Source organism: Rhinolophus sinicus, linkage group LG15 (genome assembly GCF_036562045.2).
Source record: "Rhinolophus sinicus isolate RSC01 linkage group LG15, ASM3656204v1, whole genome shotgun sequence".
NCBI classification, from domain to species: Eukaryota; Metazoa; Chordata; class Mammalia; order Chiroptera; family Rhinolophidae; genus Rhinolophus; species Rhinolophus sinicus.
This window is the reverse complement of record NC_133764.1, coordinates 21116992-21139764: the sequence shown is the minus strand read 5'-3', so window position 1 is coordinate 21139764 and position 22773 is coordinate 21116992. Positions and strand designations below refer to the sequence as shown.

Below are 22773 nucleotides of genomic sequence, written 5' to 3'. Positions count from 1 at the left end.
AAACCCGCCCATTTCCCACCATCCGTTTCAAAGCCCACTGAGGGAGGCCCAAACCACGATGCAGGTGTATACTCTGAGGTCTGGAAATGGAGTGGTCTCCACGGGCAGTTCATCTCTACCTCCTGCTCACCTCTACCTTCCTGCCTACTCTATCATTCCCCCCTCAAGAGTTTGAGATCCTGAAATCTTTTAGGAAGGGGGTTGCCAGTCTCCTGTATCTACTTCCTGCTGAGAGGGGGCGATATTGTGGTGAGGGTCTCCTCCTCTTGCTCTCTGTCACGATGGAAGAGGTGCTGCCCCAGTGCTTTCTGCAGGTGGGATACGGAAGTCGCGAGCGATGGCTTGGAGAGGGGACTGGTACGGATTTGGGGAGTAAGTCCTTTGAAGAGTGGCATGAGATATTGTTGGATGGGGGAGCGTCTGCGTGAGCATCAGGAGTTTGATGGACCCTAGGCAAGAGGCGACAAAACGTGTCAGCATATTCAATAAGCAGGGACCGGAAAGAAGCATGAATAGAATTCCTAAGAGGGCCTAATAAAGGCAAAAGCCAGGAGAACCAGGGACATGTCTCGTCCCAGGTTAGCCATCCCTGGGTTGTCTGAGTATGAAGTTATTTTGCCTTGTCTAGGAAGTATTGGATGTCTGCATTAATTTGTCCTAAATGGTTGAGCCCCAAACAACATCGTTTCTGTAACGTAGCACATAGTCCCTGTTGTGAGGGAGTAAGGATATCTAAACCTCTTCTGTTTTGGAGAACTACTGCACCTAGAGAGTTGATCTGCCCTTGTAATACCAATGGAGAGTCCGTGATCTGTTAGTTAACCCCTGCTAACTCAAGGGAAAGATTTGAATAAACATGGTTGATAGAGACTGCTCTGGTGTTTCTGGCTGCCACACCTCCTGCCACGGCCATTGCGCCAAGTACGGTGAGTAAATGGCCAAGTATAGGGGCCCTTTTGCTCCCTGGGTGTGGATTTGTATAAACTGGTATAGGGATGGGTTGATCCTTGGAGGCCAAAATGATTTTGGGAAGTACACAAACAAGGGTGCATAATCCAGTCCAATTGGTAGGAAAGCAGGTATATGCAGAGGACCCACAGAGAAAATAAATGCCTCCCCCAGGGAAGGCATCCTGACATGTGGTAGTACTCCTGAGAGGTGTGGTTACCTTGATCTGTATATTTCCAGAAATAAGTGGCAGCAAATGATGCAGCTATAAGGAGCCCGAAGCACGGGTGTCATTATATGTTCTGTTATTAGGGCCTTTCCAGAAGAATAACCTCCTAATGGTGTCGATTAGGGTTCGATTTGGCTGATCGGTGTAGACAATGTAACAGTTATGTATTCCAATGGCCCCCAGTTGAAATTTGCAAGTAGGGCTAAATGTGAGCATCCTAATGGTCTCCCTTGACAAAAACGAGAATGGTTATATTGGCTCCATAAGGATATATTAGGAGGAGGGTTTAGCCTGCTTATGCCTATAGGGCGGCTAGAGAAAGGGTGTAAGCTGTGGTTATCTAGATGTATATGAACTGTGAGATTGCCGAGCGAAGGGGAGAGTGATCCCACCAGCGTTCTGAAACTAAAAGGTGGGGAGCTTAAACAAAGAGGGGCCTGAGTGTTAAGCTGGACCCCTTCATATGTAGCCCCTATAATTGGTTGTGAATAGTTCTGTTTGGTCCCCCTGCCAATGTAAATGTCTTGGTAATTCCCCAGCAGTGGTGTGGTACATGTATCCATGGCTTAGTCCCCACTCTTGCATGGAAGCTGGCCAAGCCAAGGTCCCCGTCCCCTGGGCATGGATGCAAAACCAACATTCTCAGGTATAATTAGAATTGCTTAAGTTTAAAAACTTAAGAGCTGCTTGTAAAGGGGGAAGAAAAAGAGGGGGAGTAGCAATACAGGGAGATAGAGGGTGGGCATTGTAAGATCTATTAGGTACAGGGTCTTCACTGGAATATTGGCTATGGTTGCAGAAGCAGTGGTCGATGAGGATTCCAGGTGAGGCACAAGTGAAGAGAAACACGAGAGCTAAAATGAGGCTCAAGAGAAAGGTAACGAAAAGTAATTCTATGGATATGGTCATTAGCACTTATCCGGTAATTTGTTTAATAGTAGCTTGAGGTCTTCTAGGGGCTCACAAGAGTACTGTGATTTGGGTCTTCTCTTCTGTCATCTGTCCACAGCTTTATCCGGGAATGATGGATCCTGCTAGGTATCCCCGGCAACTTGACAGCTTGAATTTGGTGATCCGAATCGTGGCACCAGGATATGTTTCTGGGAAAGGCAGTTTTCCTCGGTTCTTTCTGAAGGAAAGAATTCAGTTAAGAGATGGAGTCAGGCAAAAGCAGCAAAAAGGTTTATTAGCGAGGCAAGTACACTTCGAGACGTAGAGTGGGCTGACCGGACGGTGGGTAGCAGCCTACGGTCTTCTTTAATCATTTTAAAACCTTTTGATATTTTTGACAAACTTCCCCAAAGTCAAGTTCTCAATGAATTCTTGTTGACCTTGAATTAATTTTGCAATATTCCAGAGGGCCCCTGAAACATCTCAAAAGATGTGTTCTCTCTCCTTATAAAAGAGAGATATTGAACTAATTAGGCTTATTTGATATGTTAAATTACATGGGAAACATGGTCAAATAAGAAATGATGCTAAACTTTCTTTATAGTATATTTGTATGACATTCCTAACAATATGATGTGTCCTTATATAATGTTGTCAGTCATAACTTTAAAATATGTATCACAGGGATAACCCAATTTCCTCATCAATTGCATTACAATGAACTCTCATCAGATCTTTAACCATGACCATTTTTAAGACTTTTGTTATTTACAGGCAGTTATTGTTTTACTCTGATGCTTTTGCAAAAGTTCCTGCAAATGTGCTTCACCTTCAAGGAGATTCATGGAAGCACAGGTTTCTGATAACTAAGATCAGTTGGCCTAATTGGGCCCAAATTTAAAAACAGCCGAGCAGCAGTTTCTAAACAAGGGCTTCTCAAGCAAGCTACGCTTTAGGGGAGAAACCTGGACTGAATTGCCTGGTGCCTGCCCTGAACAGCCCACCTGCACTGTTCCTGCTCTCCTTATAAAGGAGTTCTTGGAATCATATTTCAACCAATAGGACTGAGACTTCCCCCACCCAGTTGGATCTATGCAGCTATATCCTTATTTGCATTTTCACTGACAAATCAGAGAGGCTCCACTCTGACCAATCAGGACAGTGCTTTTTGGACCAATCAAACTGTGATGATTTGAAATCCTCATTTGTATGAGGACAGACCAATCAAGGATCAGGGGTGAGGACTTCTCTCTATATAAGTTAGCTTCCCTGCTGGCTTGGGTCACGCATTTCCCCTTTCTACTTTAGGTTGTGTTTCACTGTCTTGAGCACTGAAGACATCTTGCCAGACTGGAGCACCGCAGGCTGAGTGGAGGGGACCAGAGCTGCAGAAAGCTGCGGAAAGCCGAGGCGAGTCGAGAAGAGTTGTCTAACCATAGACAGGCCTGCCTGACGCCCGCCTTGCTGCCTTACTCTCTGCCCCCCTCTCCTGTTCCACAATCATGCTACTTCATAATTGAGCTGTAACACGCTTGAGCTTTTCCACAGCTGTGCTGTATATCACAACGGAGTTGTTTGCACTGAATAGTTTCCTCCCTTACCACACCCCAAACTGTGGATTCCTGTTGATGTTGAATTGGCACCAATAACCGTCGGTTGACTGCCAGGTGGACTAAAGTACTATCCTAGGCTTTAATACATTTGAATGATCAACCAGTAGGGCCTGTTGCCCCATAGGCCAGACTGGGGAACCCTGTGGAGACATCCAATGCTATAAACTTATAGAAGTTGTGGGAAACAGCCACTGCCCCAACTCTCACCGTGGATCAACGTGCTTTGCTGCTGAGAACGCCAAGCCCTGTCACACCTGGGAGAGCCATTATCTACTAGAATTTGCAATGGAACGTGCCACCGGGATGGGTGAGTTACTTGGTACTCCTGGGGGAGGGGGAACTAAACAGTCTCCACTGCCATTTTGGTGCTGCAGACTGGACCTGTTGAAATGTACTATCCTTGGAATGGAACACACACCATTGAAAGAGGGGAGAAGATGGGGTACTGGTCAGTGCATCTCATGCCTGACCGTGTTGCCTCCCTGGCAACAGGTATGGTATGCACACCAGGTCAAGGTCCTACAGCTGCCAATCTCCCGCTGCCCAAGGCCAGGTGGGCACTTTCTGTTCTCCACCGGTACAATCATTTGGCTGCTTTGTCCCCTCCATTGGCCTGGAGGACACTGGGGCACACAGAAGCCCTTACTAAATTCACTCAGCAAGGCTTAAACGATAGCTAGCAAAGCCTGTCTTTACCGAACACTGAAATGTCTCTAATGAGGAAAGCTGTCCTCCAAACTAAGACGGCCTTGAACAATATCACTGCCTCACAAGGAGGCACCAGTGCCACTATCCAAACGGAGTGCTGTGTGTTCATACCTGGTAGGTGTGCTCAAGTATCATCTTTGTTAAGTCACATGAGGACACAAGTGAGTGAGCTGACCCCCAACCTAGGGGACTTAATAAATCAGTGATTCGGATCATGGGACTTTTGGTGGAAAAGAATGGTTTGGGGAAACAGTATCGGAATGCATGCTTTCCTCTTGTACGTACCTATACTGTTGCTGTGGTACCTGCCACTAACGCAGCCAGAGAACCGCCCCAAACGAGTCACCTTTGTGCTAGTGAAACCCTTTACGGACCTCTCAGGGCACATTGGGGAAGAGGTGGGTGGGTAGGACTGGAAAAGCAGTCGTAAGGGATGGAGTGTTGGAAGAGGTCATCGAGAGGAGGTGACTGTGGGTTGACCTGTGAGCTGGCCCCAGGCAATCAGAGGCTCCTCACCCCCGCCCCTGTCCTTGGATTGTACATTCCACTTGCCTTCCCGACAGCTGCCCCAAGGACACAGCCTTAAGGGAGTAAGGTGCTGAGACCATCTGGGTGGTATATGTGACTGAACCCAGTTAAGGCCACTATATAAACTTTTAAGTTTCTGGCAGGCAGGCAGGTGTGTGTGTAATGGGGAAAGTGGGGTAGAAATGCTCGCCCCCTTCCTAAATTTGGGAAGGAGTGTTTGGATCTGCTTTTTGAAGCTGTGTTTTGGAGGCAAGCATGCCTTAGTTCAAGTCTCAGCTCTGTCATTTAGTAGCGGTGTAATTTGGCAGGGTACTTTTCTTTTGTGGGCCTTAGTTTCCTCATCTGTAGATTAGGTGTGATAACAACACACACCTGCTGAGATGGATGGAAGGGTTAAGTCAGATGATAAGTCACCTTCACACAGTTCCTGACATGTGAGCGAGTCTCAGTTTTGGCGCCCATTTTGAAAACCCCGTGCCCCATCCAGGCAGCCCAACAAGCAGGGGTCTGAGACCTCTGGCGTGGCATGTACGAGGTTGACTAGCCTCTGTCATTTGTGCTTACTGCTTCTGCTCTTCGAGCTTCCAGGATCAATAAACCACTGATTTAATGTCACATGTTGCCTCAGAGTGCACCCAGACACTGTTCTTAGATTGGATCTGGTTTAGCAAGAGGGCAGATGGGATAGAGAAATATTCCAGAGTAGATACACACCTGGAGGGACATCCCCTAAGCTGCCTTCTTCTCCACGTGTTCCAAGGAGTGTTGTTTAAGCTTGGCATAACCTGGGGACACCAGATTGGCTCAACAAGGAGCCTCTGTGTGGCTTTGCCCCAGCTTGGCAGTGTGCATTGGCTTGGCCACTGGAACTTTCAGTTCCTTTCCTCCTGATGAGGATTTAGCATCATTGACTCCATAGGTTCCAGCCTTTTGATCCCTGGCACGGGGTAAGCCACACCCACTTGCTAGCAGGGGCTGACTTCCAGTGGATTTTCAGGAAAAAGGAGGTAGGTGGCTAGAAGCCCAATTCTTTGCTCCCACCTATAGCTCCAGCTGTGCTTCCATCTGGCAAATTCTGGGGCAGAATTCTCTCTCTCGCTCTCCCCCCCCCCCCCAAAGGGAATGAATGCAGCCAGCCCTACCTGGAACCCCAGCTGTCTTTTTCAGATACAGAATCTCCAGCAGGTTCCGTAGGGGTGAGGGAGGGATACTTGTTGCTCTTTCTCTGGGGCTCCAGGGGACGCCTGCTCTCTGGAATGTCCCCCTCCTGCCGGCAGCAGAGACACTGATTTTAGATTGCTCTTTTCCTTCCCCGTTTCCAGCGTCTCCCCTCTGGAGACCCCAGGCTCAGCCTTCCCCGGGAGCAGACATTGGTGCAAAGGAATGCTGCCTCTATCCTCATACCTGGCTCGTGGGAGTTTATCAAGTGCCTTTCTGCCATCTGTGGGGGCGGGGTGTCACGTCCTCACTCCCAGGGTTGGTTCTCCACTTGCGGGGAGAAGCCCCCACTAGCTCCCTTCAAAATAGACCACAAAGAAACTTTCGCCAGGTCCCCAACCCCCACCAGCTCTGGCCCCCACCCCTCCCCGCCGTGCCCTTCCCCCAGCAGCCTGGTGGAGGAGGGGTGCGGGAGGCCAGCTCGCTTTGCGTGCTCAGGGTCTCGCTTTTCTTCCGGGAGGCGGGGAGACACGAGTCCCACTCCACGCCGCTCGCATCCTGTCCAGCCTCCAGGTCGGTCCTCGCTTCTCTGCGGCCCTGCGCTGCCTCCTCTCCGAGGCGCTCGCCGCGGCCGCCGGCACTTGGAATTCTGCCCGAAAAAGGGGGCCTGGAGGAGGAGGAGGAGGAGAAGAGGGACGGAGCCGGCGGCGAGTGCAGAACAGCCCGGGGGAGAGGACCGAGGCGGCGGCGGCTCTGAAGACTGCGCCCGCCCGCAGTGCATCAGCGCGGCCGCCCTGACACCCCGGGATGGTTAACGCGGGGCTTTCTGCACTGGTTAACAGGCTCCAAGCTGCTCAGCGACTTGTTTTAAGCATTTTCTCCCTTGCTCTCGCTTTTAATCTCGTCTCTAGTGGCGTGTGTAGGGGGGAGGACTTTATTTCCATTGGCTAAGCTCTCCCTTCCCACCCACATCCCTTCCACATCACCTTGGTGTCTCCCTAAATAAAACCAGCCCTCCTTATCGCCTGGAAAAAATCAGGAGCTAGAGTTTGAATGGGTTTTATATAAACACTCACCCCTGTCAGCTTGCGGCTGGGCTCGCAGGATAAACTCAGCGCGCCTTGCCTGACGCTTGCCTTGGGTTCTCTCCCTTGAACCTCCAGGTTGGAGCAGAGCTGGAGGACTGGGCACTCTTCTCTGAGATTTGATCAACCTGAAGCCAGTTGCGGAACTGCACAGGGTCCCCATGGACCTCAAGGAGAGCCCCAGCGAGGGCAGCCTGCAGCCCTCTAGCCTCCAGATCTTTGCCAACACCTCCACCCTCCACGGCATCCGCCACATCTTCGTGTATGGACCCCTGACCGTCCGGCGTGTGCTTTGGGCCGTGGCCTTCGTGGGCTCCCTGGGCCTGCTGCTGCTGGAGAGCTCAGAGAGGGTGTCCTACTACTTCTCCTACCAGCACGTCACCAAGGTGGATGAGGTGGTGGCCCAAAGCCTGGTGTTCCCAGCGGTGACCCTCTGCAACCTCAATGGCTTCCGGTTCTCCAGGCTCACCACCAACGACCTGTACCACGCCGGGGAGCTGTTGGCCCTGCTGGACGTGAACTTGCAGATCCCAGATCCGCACCTGGCTGACCCCACGGTGCTGGAGGCGCTGCGGCAGAAAGCCAACTTCCAACACTACAAGCCCAAGCAGTTCAGCATGCTGGAGTTCCTGCATCGCGTGGGCCATGACCTGAAAGACATGATGCTCTACTGCAAGTTCAAAGGGCAGGAGTGTGGCCACCGAGACTTCACCCCCGTGAGTACTTGGTTTTCAGCTTCCTCTGGCACTTGGTTCTCTTGAGAAGTGCCGTGCTGGTGGTCTCCTGCTCGGTCTGGGGTTTTCCTGTGCTTTGGAGCAGGACAGAGAGTAGTGCCTCAGCTGCAGGCCAAGAGAGGCGTTGACCAGAGTTGTTGGAACTGGTTGGAGAAGTCTGCCTGCTGGATGGAGCGCTGTTGTCTGGTCAGACGTGGGGGGCGAGAAGGGGCTTGCCGTGGGCGTTCATTTCTCCAGATGTGCTGACTTGGCCTCCTCCCAATTAGAGGGAGGAGGCCTGATTTGTCTGTTGTCCGGGGCATTTGGTGTCTGAGCTGTGTGATTGGAACAGCTTGTCATCGACGGTGTGGCATTTCCTTTTTTCTCTCTCTCTCTGCTCGGAAGTGCCATCAGGCATTGCATCCTGTGGGCTGGGCTGGAGCTAAAACCACCAGAGGAGGGGGTGTGGGGCCCCAGGCGGCCTGGATGGTGACAGTGGCTTTGGGAGCTGGCTGGCGCAGGTGCTGCTGCAAAGGTGTGGACGTCTCTTTGCTTCCTTTGCTGGTGTGGACTCTGAGTTCCGTGTCGGGAGAGGAGAGGCCGGGGACTCTGGGTCTCTGCTGGTCTCGTGTCAGGTTGGAAGCAAAGAGATGTGCAGGGCACTTGGGCCAAAGAAGAGGGTCTAGGCGGAGGCCAGGGTGTAGGATGGTCAGAGATGCCTGTGAGGGGAAGGGGTCCAGGCTGGCTTGTCTGGGAGCTTCAGCTGGTAACCGAATGGCTCGGTTTGCTGTATGTACAGTCTCTTAATGTGGATGCGAGAGGAGTGGTGTGGGGAGGGGTGAGCAGCCGTGGGATTGGAAAGCCTGGAGGAGGAGTGTGGAGCTGAGGAAAGAGGAAAAGCAGAGGGGATGGGGCTCACGTTCAGGATGGGGCTTCCTGGAGGGGCAGAGAGAAAAAGGAGGGGAGGAGAGCTCTTGCTGCTAGGTTCCTCTGTTTGCCCAATGAGTGGGCTGCTAGGCATAACTTGGCAGTACAGGTCAGACTGCAGCTGCAGATCACTCCTTGCATGAGGGTCTGCAGGACCCCCCAGAAGCCCAGTGTGGCCGCTTGTCCCATAGGTACCTGAGGGAGAATCCGGAGCTTTGGAGTTTCAGCACCTTGAGCCAAATAGCGATTGTAAGTTCGGGATGGCCGTGCCGCAGTTGCAAAGGGACTGGACTCTCAGTAGCACTTGGCTGGGGTCCTTTGCCTAATGAAGACATACCCTACCTTTCCCATGCTGTACCCGTTCCCCTCCTGCTCTCTGGTTCACTGCCTACCAGCCTCTTGCTCTGAGTTGCTTTTAATGCTACAACCAGTGTCTGCCCACAGACTCTGGTTGGCATCTCTGATTCTGGGAAAGCCCAGAGTGCGGGGTGGACGAGGGGGCGGGGGGCACTGCCTCTTGCTGCATCCTTTAGAGTTCTGTTTCCTGGGGGAGCTGTTTTGTATCATCTGCTTTAAACATTGTGGGGGAAAGCACGACAAAATCAGTAGTAGTGTTTGCTCAAGAGGAAGTAAGTCTGAGCGAGGGGGAGGGACCAGCAGTCCTGAAAGCCCTTGTAAATAGAGCACGCAGGATTCCAAAACATGTCATGCACAAATCGATGTCTTAGCTGGCTTGGGGAGAGATGGGGAAAATGCCTTATTCATGGAGGCTGAAACCATCCCTGTATTCCACCCCATGCTTTCTAGTGCTGTGGCAATGCTCAGCTTCACCACTGCACCATGCAGCTCAACATGCACTCAGCGATTCCTCTGTATGCCTGAACACACACGGAATACACAGCAGAGAGGGTGGCCCAGAGAGAAACTGCAGTTGGTCTCATAACCACATATCCAACTAGTGGGTTCTTCTCTATGTATGACCAAGTTCCAGTGCGAAGTAAAGGTTTTTTGACCTTGGGCTGCTGTTTTGCACTTGGCCCATTATTTGAGTTGCTGGGGTCTCAAGAGGCTAATGATCGGGCCATCAAGCCTTCCCGAACCATTGACCTCTCCAAGTTGTGTCTCACATAGGGAGGTTGCCTGTGCATAAGGTTTGTTACTCAGTACGTGGTACGTCATTATCTGCCATCCTCGCCAAGTTCAAGACTCGTCTGGTTGAGTGTCCCTCCTGGGACAGACCCTCAATATGTGAGCTCCCCCAGGACTGAAAAGGGGAATGAGCTTCAGGGCTGAATCGTCAAGCTGTTTAGGGAATGTCCCAAAGGGACCCATTCCAGGAAAGCTGGAGAAGCCCCCAGGTTAGAGGCTGGTCTTTTGTACCTGTTGGTCACAGTGAACAGCCATGCTGAGCCTCTTTCGAGAGGGAACGTGATGCCAAGTTTGTTCTGAGACCTTGCAGTCAGGGGTAATCCTTCCCACTCCCCCTCGTCTCCCTGTGCTTTTGGCCTGGGGGGTAGGTGAGCTGAGTTTTGGGCTCCCACACCATGAGAGAGCCTTGCAGGTGGTTGTGGGAGAAGTGGGCCCATTGGCCTCTCACTCTTTCATTCTTTTTGCTGCACACCCCTCTCCATTTGACTAATTTACTAGGCTGCACCTCGGTCGTCCTATGCTGGGCGGCTTCTGTCTGTAAGTGCCATGGCAGACTTATTAGAGAAGTCGAATGTGGGGGAGGAGATGCCACAAGTGGCTTACTTTTCCTGTTTTTCTATAAAGCATACCTTGTGCCATCTCCCGGGCTAATGCTTTCACCTAAGCTTCCTTATTCCAAGTTCTTAGCTGGTGTTCAACGAAGTGCGTAATACCCTTTAATTAGCGAACGGGCCATGATTCTAGCCGAGTGAAATGCTGTTTGTGGAGGTTAAAAATCCCCAGGAAGCCAGGTGTGGATTCCGACTGCCATGTAAACAGGTGTGCTCTTTGCCCTCACCTGGGACAATGTGACCTCAGATAGGCACATGCTTTTCCTTCCTGGGAAGAGGGCTTTGATTTCTTAGTGTCTGCTAAGACACTGGCCCAGCGTGGAAGGAAAGGCAGTTGGGATGAGAAGGTTGGATTGGGGGGAGGGGAGTTCCTCTGGCCACGGTGTTGGAGGACCGGAGGGTAAGATTAGGAGTAGGAAGACCTAGATTTGCATTCTGGCTTCATCATTTTCTAGCTGATTCCCTGGGTCATGATTTGTACTCTCCCTAGGCCTTGACTTGCTCATGTCACATAAGATAGTCGTACGTGATTTCCTAACTCCCAGGGTTGTCGGGAGGGTGACCCGTGGGAGACCGCATACCCGACAGTCTTTTTGTATGTTGTGACCGCTACGCAGATGTAAGGTGGGTTATCATCAATAGTAGCAGGGGCTTCTTGCCCACCCTACCTACTTGTCTGCAGCCCGCTGTAGGAGGCAGTCGGTGATAAACCAGGGAGACAGAGGTGGCTGCTACTTCTCTTTTGCAGCCCTGTGGTCAAGCCCAACCGCACTGAGATGGTTTCTGAGAGTGGAGGTCACCGTTGGGTTTAGTAGCTAACTCTGGCTGACAGGTGGCAACCCTCCTGTGGGGATCAGCACGTGACTGTTTCACGTGGCTTCTCTGCTCGTCACACTGGGGTTCATCTGCCTTCACGTTCAGAAATGCAAATGCCCCTTCAGTTTGCATGTTAAACTTGATTTCCATAGTTGTGTGTATTTGTACTTCAACACTGAGATTTCTTAGGAAAAGCATTTCTGTATTTAATTGAAAGAAATATCTCTCTACTGAGATCTTGTTAGAGGCACTTCAACGGATTTTATTCATCTGTATCACCGAGCATTGTAGAGACGTGGCAGTGAGGGCTTACAAAGTGTATTTATTGGGGATTCTTGCACAAGGCTGGTGGCTCCATAACTAACCTCTAATTACTTCTTCTTATACGTGGAGCAGGTGTGTAAATAACGTGAGCTTTGGGGAGAGGTCTGAGTTGGAATTACGATTGTGACCCTTGTTCACTGTGTAATCTTGGGAAAGTTTCTTCACCTTACTTTCCCCACCTCTCAGACAGGAACAAGAATACCTGCCGCTCAGAGTTGCGGTACCAGTCTACTGAGGCAAGGCATGGCAAGTTCTAGTGTGTGGCAGATGCCAAGTCCAAGGGCAGGCCCCCAGCTTTGCTTAGAGCCTGTGCTTAATTCCGGCTCTGTGGACTCCAGGCCAGAGCTCGTCCCACGTTTCCATACTGTGACTCCTCAACAGCTTTAGAGCACAAGCAACTTCTCTGTGTGTGGGATGTGTCATTCTCGTTACTTGGTAAACTTTCCCTTCTCCCAATACTTCTGTTCGTATCAGTTCTGTTGTCTAAATGTCCTCTCCTTACCTACCCTCTTGGCTTCCACATTCCCGGTCATGGTCCTAAATGCACCCCGAGAAGCTCGTCCTGCCCCAACCCCTGATAGAAGTTGAGTGCCCTACGTATGTACCAGACAGACGGGGGTTATCACAGCATGTCCTGTAGTGCACGCACATCCATTCCTTTTTAGATCAAATAGAGCACGTACTCTGAGCAGTGACACAGACCAGACCCTTGCCTTCAGAGCTCACAGCCCATTGCCCAGGCCTTCCAGACCGGGGGTCGTGGAGGGCAGGGGTCTTGTCTCATCAAACACGTCCTCGGCCTACATCATGCCAAATACAGGGAGGTAAATATCCAGTAAAGGTTTGTTGATGAAATAGTTACTTGCTGTTTCCTGAACTGACCCAGAACTTTTTTACATTGCGTACGTCTCTCTCCATGTCTGTTTATTTAAATCCTATTCAACCTTTAAAATCCAGCTCTAATATCTGTGTAGCTTTCCCCAGGACACCACTGCCAATCCCTCCCCCATGGCCATAATCTAAATTAATCTCTTCCTCCTCTGTCTTCCGAACAGCATTTGGGCTTACTGCTTAGTTAGAGCCGTCACTGTGCTTTTCCTTGCGTTAGAATCATGAAGTGGTTAGGCTAAAAGGGAGTTTAGAGATAATTTAATTTAGCACTTGAATTCCTTAACCACTGATAATTTTTATACGTTGCCTATTTTCTGTCTTCCCTCCCTGTAAGACATGATGTCTTGATTAACTTTACGTTCTCAGGACTTAGAACTGCTTAGCACATGGTAAGCTCTCAAAAATGTATTTAGACCGCGCTAAGCGGGCTTGATGTTTTCTTGAATGTAAGGTGACTCTATAGCAGATATAAAGTGAAATATTATTCAGCCTCCCTTTCCAGTATAGGTGCCTTGGATTCCACCTGTATGGGAGGGACTTGTCCCATTATTGTTATTATTTTCATAATACACTTTCTGAGTATAGAAACAATTCATGCTCATTGGAGAAAACTTGGGAAGCGTGGGAAAGAATAGAGAAGGAAGAAAAATGGCCCATAATGGCATCACAGATGTAATTGCATGCATTACTTTGACATTTTGCAAGTAGCTCCATTCAGTCATGTAACGTGTGCATGAGTGTGTATCCCCACGTCTGGGATCATACCTTCTGCACATCTGGTACCCCGTCTGGCACACAGTACCACCCAATCAGTGTCACCTTGCTCTCTTCTTCTTGGTCCCCTGGCCAGTGTCCATGATGTTAGAGATTTCTTCAAAGGTCCATTTAGAGTAAAAATAAAATCCAAAGATATGTCTCAGTGGGTCTGATCACTACCGTTTTTGTGGGGTATGTTTGGTCTTATCGACCAGAAGTTCCCTGGGGCTAATATATGAGATTCCCCTCTCAGCTCAGCCTCCTTGGTTTTTAGGTTCATGCCTGAACACCAGTGATTCTCCTTTAATGGTACTTTATTGACTGTTCAGCTCTGCATTTCCCTGCAGCCATCTTGGTCTCACTGTTGGTTGGATATTTGCTGGCATGAACCAGAGAGGTGGTCGCTGACACCACCTTAGACCTCCTGATTGAGACCTGACCTTGCTCCTGGATGCAGACCAGTTCTGGTTCTCCTTTCAGGACCATCTATCTACACTGCCCAACCTCAGCACACTCCTGGACTCTGACTCTCTCCCACCTGGGAAGTCTCTAGCTTTAGGCCAAAATGGTCTAAACAGTATCTAATACACATTAGACGATCACACCTATTCCTTAAGAGGCTTGTAAGTTTTGTGAGCATTTGCTATGTCCTTGGAGAGGCAACCTCTGCCAAGTTGGGTGAGTAGTTTTCCATGGTGCCAGCCTCTCGTTGGGATGTTCTGATTTACAGAACTTGAGGTGGTAGCTCTCGGGACTGAAGCTTTCAGCGGTGTGCTGAATTCTTTCTGATGGTATGAAGGGGTAGGACGATGGCAGCGAGCTGACTAGAGAATGACCCACACCATCTCATTGCAAAGAAAAGCTGAAGCCACTATACCAGCCACTGCATTAATGCCCAGTTGCTCGTGGGGCGAGTCTATATGTCTGGGCCTCTGTCCTTGGGGATTCTTAGACCTCCAGAACCGCTGGTGAAAGAAGGCCCCCAGGGCTAATTGGATTGGAATCTAGTCCCTTCCCCCCTCTCTGCAGTGGTTCCCATCTCCTCTCTGTGGAAAGACCTACCCTTCATGAACACATGAGTTCTAGAAAATTTTCTGTAAAGTGAGTCTGAGTTTGCTACTGATTTGTACAGTAAGAGCTAAAATGAGATCCCATTAAAAAAAAGTACCCCAAAGACGGAATTGGTCGCTTTTTGCACTAAGTTTACTGACAGAGAAGTTGCTCCACAGAGCAGCTCCCGTTTCACAGTCCCATGTATCCCATTCTCTCCATCAGAACAAAAACATACCACCTGGGTCTAGAGATATCTGGACCCAGATATCTTTTTATATCTTTTTTGCTGTTTGCTTTCTCATTTTTGTTGTTTGAGTGTTTATGTTTGATGGAACTGGGTTGAAATATGTAACTTCACCCGCAGGGCCGTTTGACCTGTGATCTGTTACAACCTGAAATGAATGACATATCATCCCTGGGAGTTTGAAATTCCTTATATCACATTTCTCCCGTGCAGCAGCCTTAAAACCAGTTCATGTAGACTGGACTTAGTGGTTACTGGGTAGTGGATGCCTCCAATACTCAGAAATAAATCTGAAACCTGTGATAGCAATAGAAGGCTGTTTATCAAGTTGGGCTTTATTTGGGAACAAACAAACAAAATCCTGAAAAGTGTCATCCTTTGGATACTAAAGCATCTTTCCATCTCCCAGTACTTATGTTCTCAGGACTCTGGTACATTCTCTGTTGGTTATCTCAGTGGCCATGGAAATTTATACTCAGAAGAAATAAAGCACGGAACGCAGAAGGAACGTCGTATGTGCCTGGATTTAATCATTTCTGATGACTGAGTTGCACAACTTTGGGCAAGGCCATTTGCCTCAATGGGCCTCAGTTTCCTCATCTGTAAAATAAGGATGTTGAACTGAGTGTTTCCCCAGGACTTGCCAATTTGTCGAACTCTAATGCAGTAGAACATGATCAAAATTTATTTTCTGATCCTACATTTGTTTGTTGAAACTACAACTTTGACATATGTGGGGCGAGGGAGTTGATGTTATTTTGTACCCAGGTATATATATCCACTTGTTTGTCTGTTTGTTTGTGTGATTTAGATGGAGCTGTACAGTGGAAGCAGAAACACCTTGATACAGTGAGTGCCAGTGGCTACAGTGGGGTACGGGAGGTACAGAATGCTGTCAAAACCATGTCCGTGGGCCGTTATGGGTCTGGCAGCAGCTCATTGTCTGACTGAATGTTTCATCACACTGCTCCTGCTGTTGTGAGCAGGGTCCATGTATGAAGTAGCAAGAGCATCTGTGGAAGGCATTGTTAGTGTGCCGCTCAGGTCCCCTTTACTGCTTCTTGGGGTACAGCTCCTTCCCTCTCACACCTGCCCTGAGAACCGGAGCGCGCCCCTAGGTGACTGGTGCTGCCACTCCTGAGAGACCCAGGAAGTTGTGCATCTTCCCGCTGCCTAGGGGAAGCCGGTGGCTGGTGACTTACTGACACAGCAGTACAAAATGCCCGTTGTCTTGCCTCAAGACCTGACACATTGTGGTGCAGTTTATACCCCAGAGCTTCACGGGGGATCAGACTGAGCTAGACTTCTCCTGAAGCCATGACTTTGCTTATCTGTTCTCCTGCCCCATCCTGCGTGCCTCGGTCCCTGCCAGGCTTTTCCTGATGTCATTCTCTCAATATGTCACTTGGACAAGAAGCCCCATCTCAGGCTTGGCTAGGGAACCCAACCTACGTCGCAATCAGTTTTAGCTTCTCCATCTGTTTGGTAACGTGGAGAATCACCTACACAGATGGACCTATGTCTGGCTTAGAAGGAAGGAAATACCAGTTTCAAAGGTCTTTGAAATCTTGGGCTTTCTAGATCTGTGCCCTCAACTGGGGCCTGTAACTATTTCCAAGGGAGCTTTTTCGCAATTCAAATGAGCATCTCTCTGATTAGGATTCACTGCTCTGGGCACCGCTGGTTTGTTCCTCTTTGGAGCTTCCTGCCTGAGGAAAGCCCAGACCCTAAGAGCTGAGCTAGCCCAACTCCTCCAGCTGCTGCACACTCGACCGCTCCCATTCTAGCTCCCACCTTCATCAACCCCTGTGTGCTCATCAGTTCCCAGTTCTGCCCTCTCCGAAAACTAACGTTTCCTACCCCGCCACCAGCCTTCACTGCCATTTCTTCCTGGATGTGCTTCAGGCTGGCTCGAAGCCACGAGGCTTAGCACCAGAGGCTTTAGATGTTGGCAGTGGCTCGGGCCCATCGATAAAGCAGGAGGCAGTGAGAGATGTACGGTTGCCCAGGGGTGATGCCCCTCATATGTTACGGAAACCGTGAGTGAAGAGGGGAGGCTTCCGCTGAGACTGTGTAGGCTGAACAGGGGAGGGGGGGACTCAAGGCAAAATGATTGATGTCTTCGAACACTTAGCAGGCCATCATAGGAAAGAGGAATGCGGCTTTCTCTGTGAGGCCAGAGGGCAGAGCTAGCACCAGTGGGTGGGCAGAAGTTCAGAGAGGTGGGTACCAGTTGTTGGAAGGAATGACACGTCCTCGGAGTTCAGAGTACCTGTGCCGTGTCCTCAGCGCTAGCGGAAGCTGTGCAATTGCTTATTGGCAGTGCTGCAGAGGTGGATCCGTGCCAGCTAAAGAGTTGGATTTAATGACCTCTAAAGTTACTTTCAATTCTTTATTTCTTTCTTGAACAGATATTTGGGGTCAGATGTGAGGGCCATTGGCAGATGGCATTGGAAGAATTGATAATAGATCTAAACCAGCACATCCAGCCTGCAGAAACCCCCCATTTCCCAGTACTGTGTAGCCTTGAGGGTAAGTGTTTCAGAAGCTGGGAAGAAGCATAGTGCTGGGGGAGGATCCTTGGACCCCAAAGAGCCCACAGTGGATTCATCCAGAGACAGTGCAGGAAGTGTGTGGCTGGTGGTAGCCCGGGACGGGAGTGGCTGTTCAGTGACCTGGCCTCCCAAAGTGCGTATGCACGGCTCCTTGAAGATTTGTCATAAGCTCTGGGTGCTGGATCTAACCCTAGAGAGCAAATCAGATGTGCTTGGGCCTGGTTCCTTGTGGCGGCTGAGGAGACTGAAAGGTACACAGATGAGCCGTAACTCGGGGGTAGGTGGGGCTCGCAATAGACCCAGCTGTAGGGCAGAGAGATTCCCTCCCAGGAGCACCGGAGCTTGTGGCGAGTGTTAGAAGGATGAAGGGGCTTTGGCACCTGACGTAATAACAGAGTGAGGTGTTGTGGCCTCATGGTACGATCATGGAATTTAGTGACAGACACGTGCGTGGCTGTGATATTATGATATAATAGATCTATATTTGGTCTTCGTTCGAGGTTCCTTGGAGTTTCCTGAGGCGTTGGGGTGAGAGAGCATCTTCGTTATTCCTAATGAGCCCCTTTCCACCCGCCAGAGTTTACGTTGAGGAGATGACTTGATAGGCCTGTAGATAGCATCAGGTTGGGGGCCGGCTACCTGAGGAACCAACCAGGCGATTAGAGGGTTAGCACTTTCAGCCGCACCGCCAGAGAGGAGAGAGGAGCCGGAGATTCAGCTAACCACCAATGGCCAGTGATTTCATCAGTTATGTCAGTGTAATGGAACCTGCTTAAAAACCTCTCCCTGAAGGGCTGCAGAGAGCTTCTGGGTGGGTGAACGCAGGGACGGGCTGGGAGGGTGGCTCGCCGGGAGAGGACATGGGGGCGCTGTTTCCCTTCCCCCTCCCTGGCCCTGTGCCTCTCTCCCAGTTGGCTGTACCTGAGTTACATCCTTGATACTAAATCAGCAATAGGAAGTAAACGTTTTCCAAGTTCTGTGAGCCATTCTAGCAAATGATTGACCCTGAGGTGGGAGTCCTGGAAATCCCTGATTCATAGAAAGTCGGTCAGAAGAACAGGTGGCCTGGACTCGGCTTGGCATCGTAAGGGGGCAGTCCTGTGGGTCTGAGCCCTTAACCCGTGGAGGCTGCACGAGCACCAGGTACTGACGTGTCAGAATTGCCTGGTGTGTGAGGAAATGAATAAAAAACAGATCTTAGAATTGTGTGTAGCAGTTGAGTGAAATCATATAAGTGAAACTTTTAGCATTGGGCCGGATGTAGAGTGGCAGCTATTTTGTTGCTGTTATTTTTTATTTTTATTATTCCTAAGATGAGCCGGTGGTAAAACATAGTGACAGGGGATCCGAAAGCATACGGAGGTGTTTTGAAATCCACATTGACGTCAGCAAACCCTGAGTCTAGGGAATGGGGCTGCAGGCAAGCAGACACCCAGCTCTGGCATGACTGCCGGGCATTCGCTACTGTGGGCGCCCAGGCTACGTCCAAACATGAAATTTCTTCCGTTTGACCCACACTGTGTAGTTTACAAAACCTGCTAATACTTGTTTACATTTTCTGAGCACATACTAGGTTCCAGGCCCTGTTCTAAATGAAGCACTTTATGGAATAATTCAGTCTTTACAGCCCGATGACATATGTAATATGTGTAGCTTTGTTTCTCCCATGGAGGAATGGAGGCTCAGAAAGGTGAAATGAGGGGCCTGAAGTCACGTGGCTAAGAATGAATGGGATTTGCACCAGGTGTTCTGGTTCTAGACCCTCGGTGCTTTCTGTATCAGATGCTCTTTGATCCTCACAGGAACTCTGCAAGTGGAAAAGGTAACAGTGTATCTGTTCCACGGTTGAACATAGGTGAGGCTGGGAGAGGTTGAGTGACTGGCACAGGGTCACTCAGAAAGACAGTGGCACTGTGGGGCAGCAGAGTTCATGCCTTCTGATTCCCCTTGGGGGGTCCTCTGTGGAGACACAGAGCTTCTTTGCACAGGGCTGGGGCTGAGGGAGGTCAGGCCTTTCATCAGCGAGACTTGAGCTCAAAACAGTTGACGTGTAGGCCAAAGCTCCCCCCCATTTATCTGCATCCTCCCATGGAACCAAGAGCCTGGCAGCTGCTGGAGCTGAACCCAAGCAGGAGAGGCGGGTGCAGGGGAGGCCTCTGCTTGAAGCTGTAGTGCCCAGCTGTCCACGCAGCCCTCTAGCTCTGCTTGCATCCCTTGCCTTTGTGCAGGTAGATGGAGAGGAGACAGAGGCAGCCCAGCTCTCTGTGGCTGGAGGCTGGAGGGGTGGGGGTTGTGCTGCAAAGAACATTCCAACTCTAAAGAGCAAGACCTCTCAGCTGCATTTCCCACCTGAGAGGAGAAGGAGCAGCACCGATGCTGTCAAAGGACTGGCTCTGACAGGTGGCCCACCCCAGACCTTTCCCTCTGATGAACGTGCAGATGGTTTCTGAGCTCATGTCAGCTGCACCCGAGATGGGTGCCATTGGTTTCACTGGTTACATAGTCGGAGCTCTGTCGCTAACTTTTGAATTCAACTTTCCCTTCTAAGGGGGAGGTGGGCTCTGGATGCGGCCCCCGTGATGTCTGCCTGTCCCAAGCACCACAGCTCCAGGAGCTGGACAAGGCCTGTGGTCCTCCAGACCTTGCCGCTCTGCAGATCTGCACCCAAGCCTTCTCTGTCTCCTGCTCAGCCTCTCGGTTCAGCAGGGCACTGGTGGAAGGGCCACGCCATTCCACAGCACCCTCTTCAGAAAGTTGAGAAGCTTGAGAAGTCTCTTCTTGCCAGGGTAACACATGCTATCGCACCAGGTTGCCAGCTGGGGGGCTCCGGGGTCCGACATGAGGACATGAGTGGCAGTGTTCAGGTGGGCATGTGATTCTGCCCTGCTTGCTCTTTCTGCCTCCACTTCCCCATTTTAAATTCGACACTGGGTGGCAGAAATGAGAACTTTAGGAGAAACAGATGTGTTTCGGGAAGCAGGTGGTGAGAGCTTGACATTGAGAGCTTTGACCTTTACCTCTGAATCAGTGACTTGAATTGGAATGTCCCATCCGGGCGTGCGCTGATGGACACACTTGCAGGTGGCAGTTGATCACAGTGGTTAAGAGCTGGGCTCTGGAGTGAGACTATCTCAATTCAAATCCTAAAATCTTACATGAGTTGTGAGAGCTTGGGCAAGTTATTTAATTTGATTTGGGGAGAATTAAATACGGAGCGTAGGAGACCTGAACCTACATGAGTTTCTTCTCATTCTTCTGCCTCTTGCCATCTCCACCTGTGCATAAACTTTTGGACTTCTAATCCAATAACTATATTTTTCTGTTCCCTCCTTTTTGTTCTTCAAAGTGGGAGCTTTCTCTTAGAATCCTCTGGACTGTGTTCTCTTGTATTTTTCCCCCCCTGCGCTGGATACGGTGCCGAGAGAGTCCTCTCTGGACAGGAACGATTGGGAAGGGGTTCTAACATGTCCACCACGATGGTGTAGAGAATGTCAGGTCCCCCGTTCTCCCTGGTGGCCCTGAGAGGTGTCCATCCCTCTCTTCATGGATTATGAGAAAGCAGCCGACGAGAGAAATCTCTCCATGAACGGAAGTAACAGTGTCTTCTAAAGTTTGGGCCAAGGCTGCTTCTGCCTTCCTGGAATGATTTCTTAACAGAACACCTTCTATCCCCTGGGCCTGTTAGCTATTTCAGGGACATTTTAAGTGGCTATTAACAAATGTTGAATTATGGCTGTAAACCTTTGGGAGCTTGAGTGACATTCCCATGAATCACAAGTGAGTGCTGCGCAGTCAAGGCTGCCACAATGGGCTGGAATTAAACAAACAGGGGCCATTGTTCGCCCTGAAGCAATGAGGCAAGAATGCTGCTCCTTGGAGCCTGTGATCTCAGGTACGTGCTCCCTAGAAGCTCATCACTGCAGGGTGGACAGATGCGCTCTGGTTTGTAGAGAGGCATATTTCAGCTTCATATCTGGAGGAATTTACCAACCATCAGTACATCCAGGGATATGCCAGCCAAACTCAGGGGTTATGAGTTGCCCAGCACATTGGTTCAACACACGTCTATGGAGTGCTTCCTAGGTTTTGGCTGTTGTGCTAAACTCTAGAAAACTGCAAATGAGTAAGGCCCAGTCCAGGAATTCAAGGAGCTCACAGTCTTGTGGAGAAAAGCTGAGCAGTAAACAGATGACCTGGGACACTCAAAGTTTGCACAAGGTCCAGAGGCTGCACCGGGCAGGCTCTAACCATCTTCTAAAAAGGGGATGATATTTACATGTTTTTTTCTTTTGAGACAATTTCAAACATATAAATATTGCAAGACTAATGCAAATAATTCCTGTGTATCCTTTCTCCAGGGTTCCAGTGACGTCCTCTCTGGCCAGAGGACCCCATCCAGGGTCATTCAGTTGCCATATCTCCCTAGCCTCCTTTACTCTGGAACTGCTTATTAGTTTCTCCCTGACTTTCATGACCTTGACTTTTTTTTTTTTTTTTTGTAATTCAAGACACTCATTTGCAGAATGATTTCCAGGTTGGGTTTGTCTAACGTTTCCTCTTGATCACACCCCGAGAATAAATTTTTGGCTGGATTTCACAGAACAGATGCAGGCTTCTTCTCCTTGCACCCTCTCTGGAGGCACGTGGTATTTGTTTGTCCCAATACTTAGCGTGTCACCTTTTATCACTTGATTAATATGGTGTCTCCCAGAGAGCTACATTGAGATTAGGTAAGACCCCATTTCTCATTCCTCTTTCACCCCCTTGTTTTATCATCCATTGATTTTCCTTGCCTGAATTATTGCAGTGATGCTTGCCAAATGGTGACTTTCCTCATTCCATCAGTCCATCTACATTTGTTAGTCAGCCTTCTAACACAGAAGAGCTTTCTCTTCTCCCTTTTTATTCCTTCATTTATTTATATCAGTGTAGACTCAGATTTCTTTTTCATTCAGTGGGTTATAACCTGTTAATATCATTCTTTATTTAGAAACTCAGCAGTTCCCATATTTGGGAACCCCTTCAAGCTGACTCCTGTGTCCTCTTAACGTTTCCCTGCAGCTTTGGAGCACTTGTAACATTTCTGGCCCAGCTAAGTGTTCAGCTTTTCCTTTTCCTTCCTCAGTCCTGTAATTTGTCATGATTTCCAGCGAACCTGGTTCCTTTGCTTGGGAGAGGCTATTTAGAAGACCTGGGTTCTAGGTGCGGTCACTGCCACCGGGGTGTCACTGCTCCTGGGGGGCAGAGCTAGGATATTTGCATATGTATTTCCATCTACATTGGATGCCCAGCATTTACACTGGGACTTCCAATTCCAACTTCACACAACAGCGTTCATCCTAGGTGCTTTCCTCATTCCTTGTTGGTCCCTCTTTTCTTGAGCAGTAGGAAACCTGCTTCCCATTATCTTATTTACTTATTTGCTTCATTCTCTTAAATGGAGATCATCTTCCTGTCTGCCTAGATGACTGCTCTACTTGGATGCCTCCTCCCGCAAGGATGCTGATCCTCGTGGGGCTGCCCTCCTGCCACACCCCTCCGGCCTCACCCCTCCGGCCTCACCCCTCCGGCCTC

The 22773-nt window shown here is 49.8% G+C and overlaps 1 protein-coding gene and 1 long non-coding RNA gene across 2 annotated transcripts in view; one reads left to right on the top strand and one right to left on the bottom strand.

The window, feature by feature from the left end:
• Positions 1-979: 979 nt before the first annotated feature.
• On the bottom strand, positions 980-7270 carry LOC109447889 (uncharacterized). Its single transcript, XR_002137437.2, has 4 exons — positions 7152-7270; positions 6322-6742; positions 6060-6184; positions 980-2306 (listed from the first exon to the last, which is right to left on the bottom strand). It is a non-coding gene; the product is annotated as an uncharacterized LOC109447889 (long non-coding RNA).
• Positions 7271-7321: 51 nt separating this feature from the next.
• Positions 7322-22773, top strand: part of ASIC2 (acid sensing ion channel subunit 2) — a 960074-nt gene continuing 944622 nt past the window's right edge. Inside the window, exon 1 of the mRNA XM_019732608.2 lies at positions 7322-7876. Within this exon, the coding sequence (XP_019588167.1) occupies positions 7322-7876 (555 nt within the window). The remainder of the gene's footprint in view (positions 7877-22773) is intronic.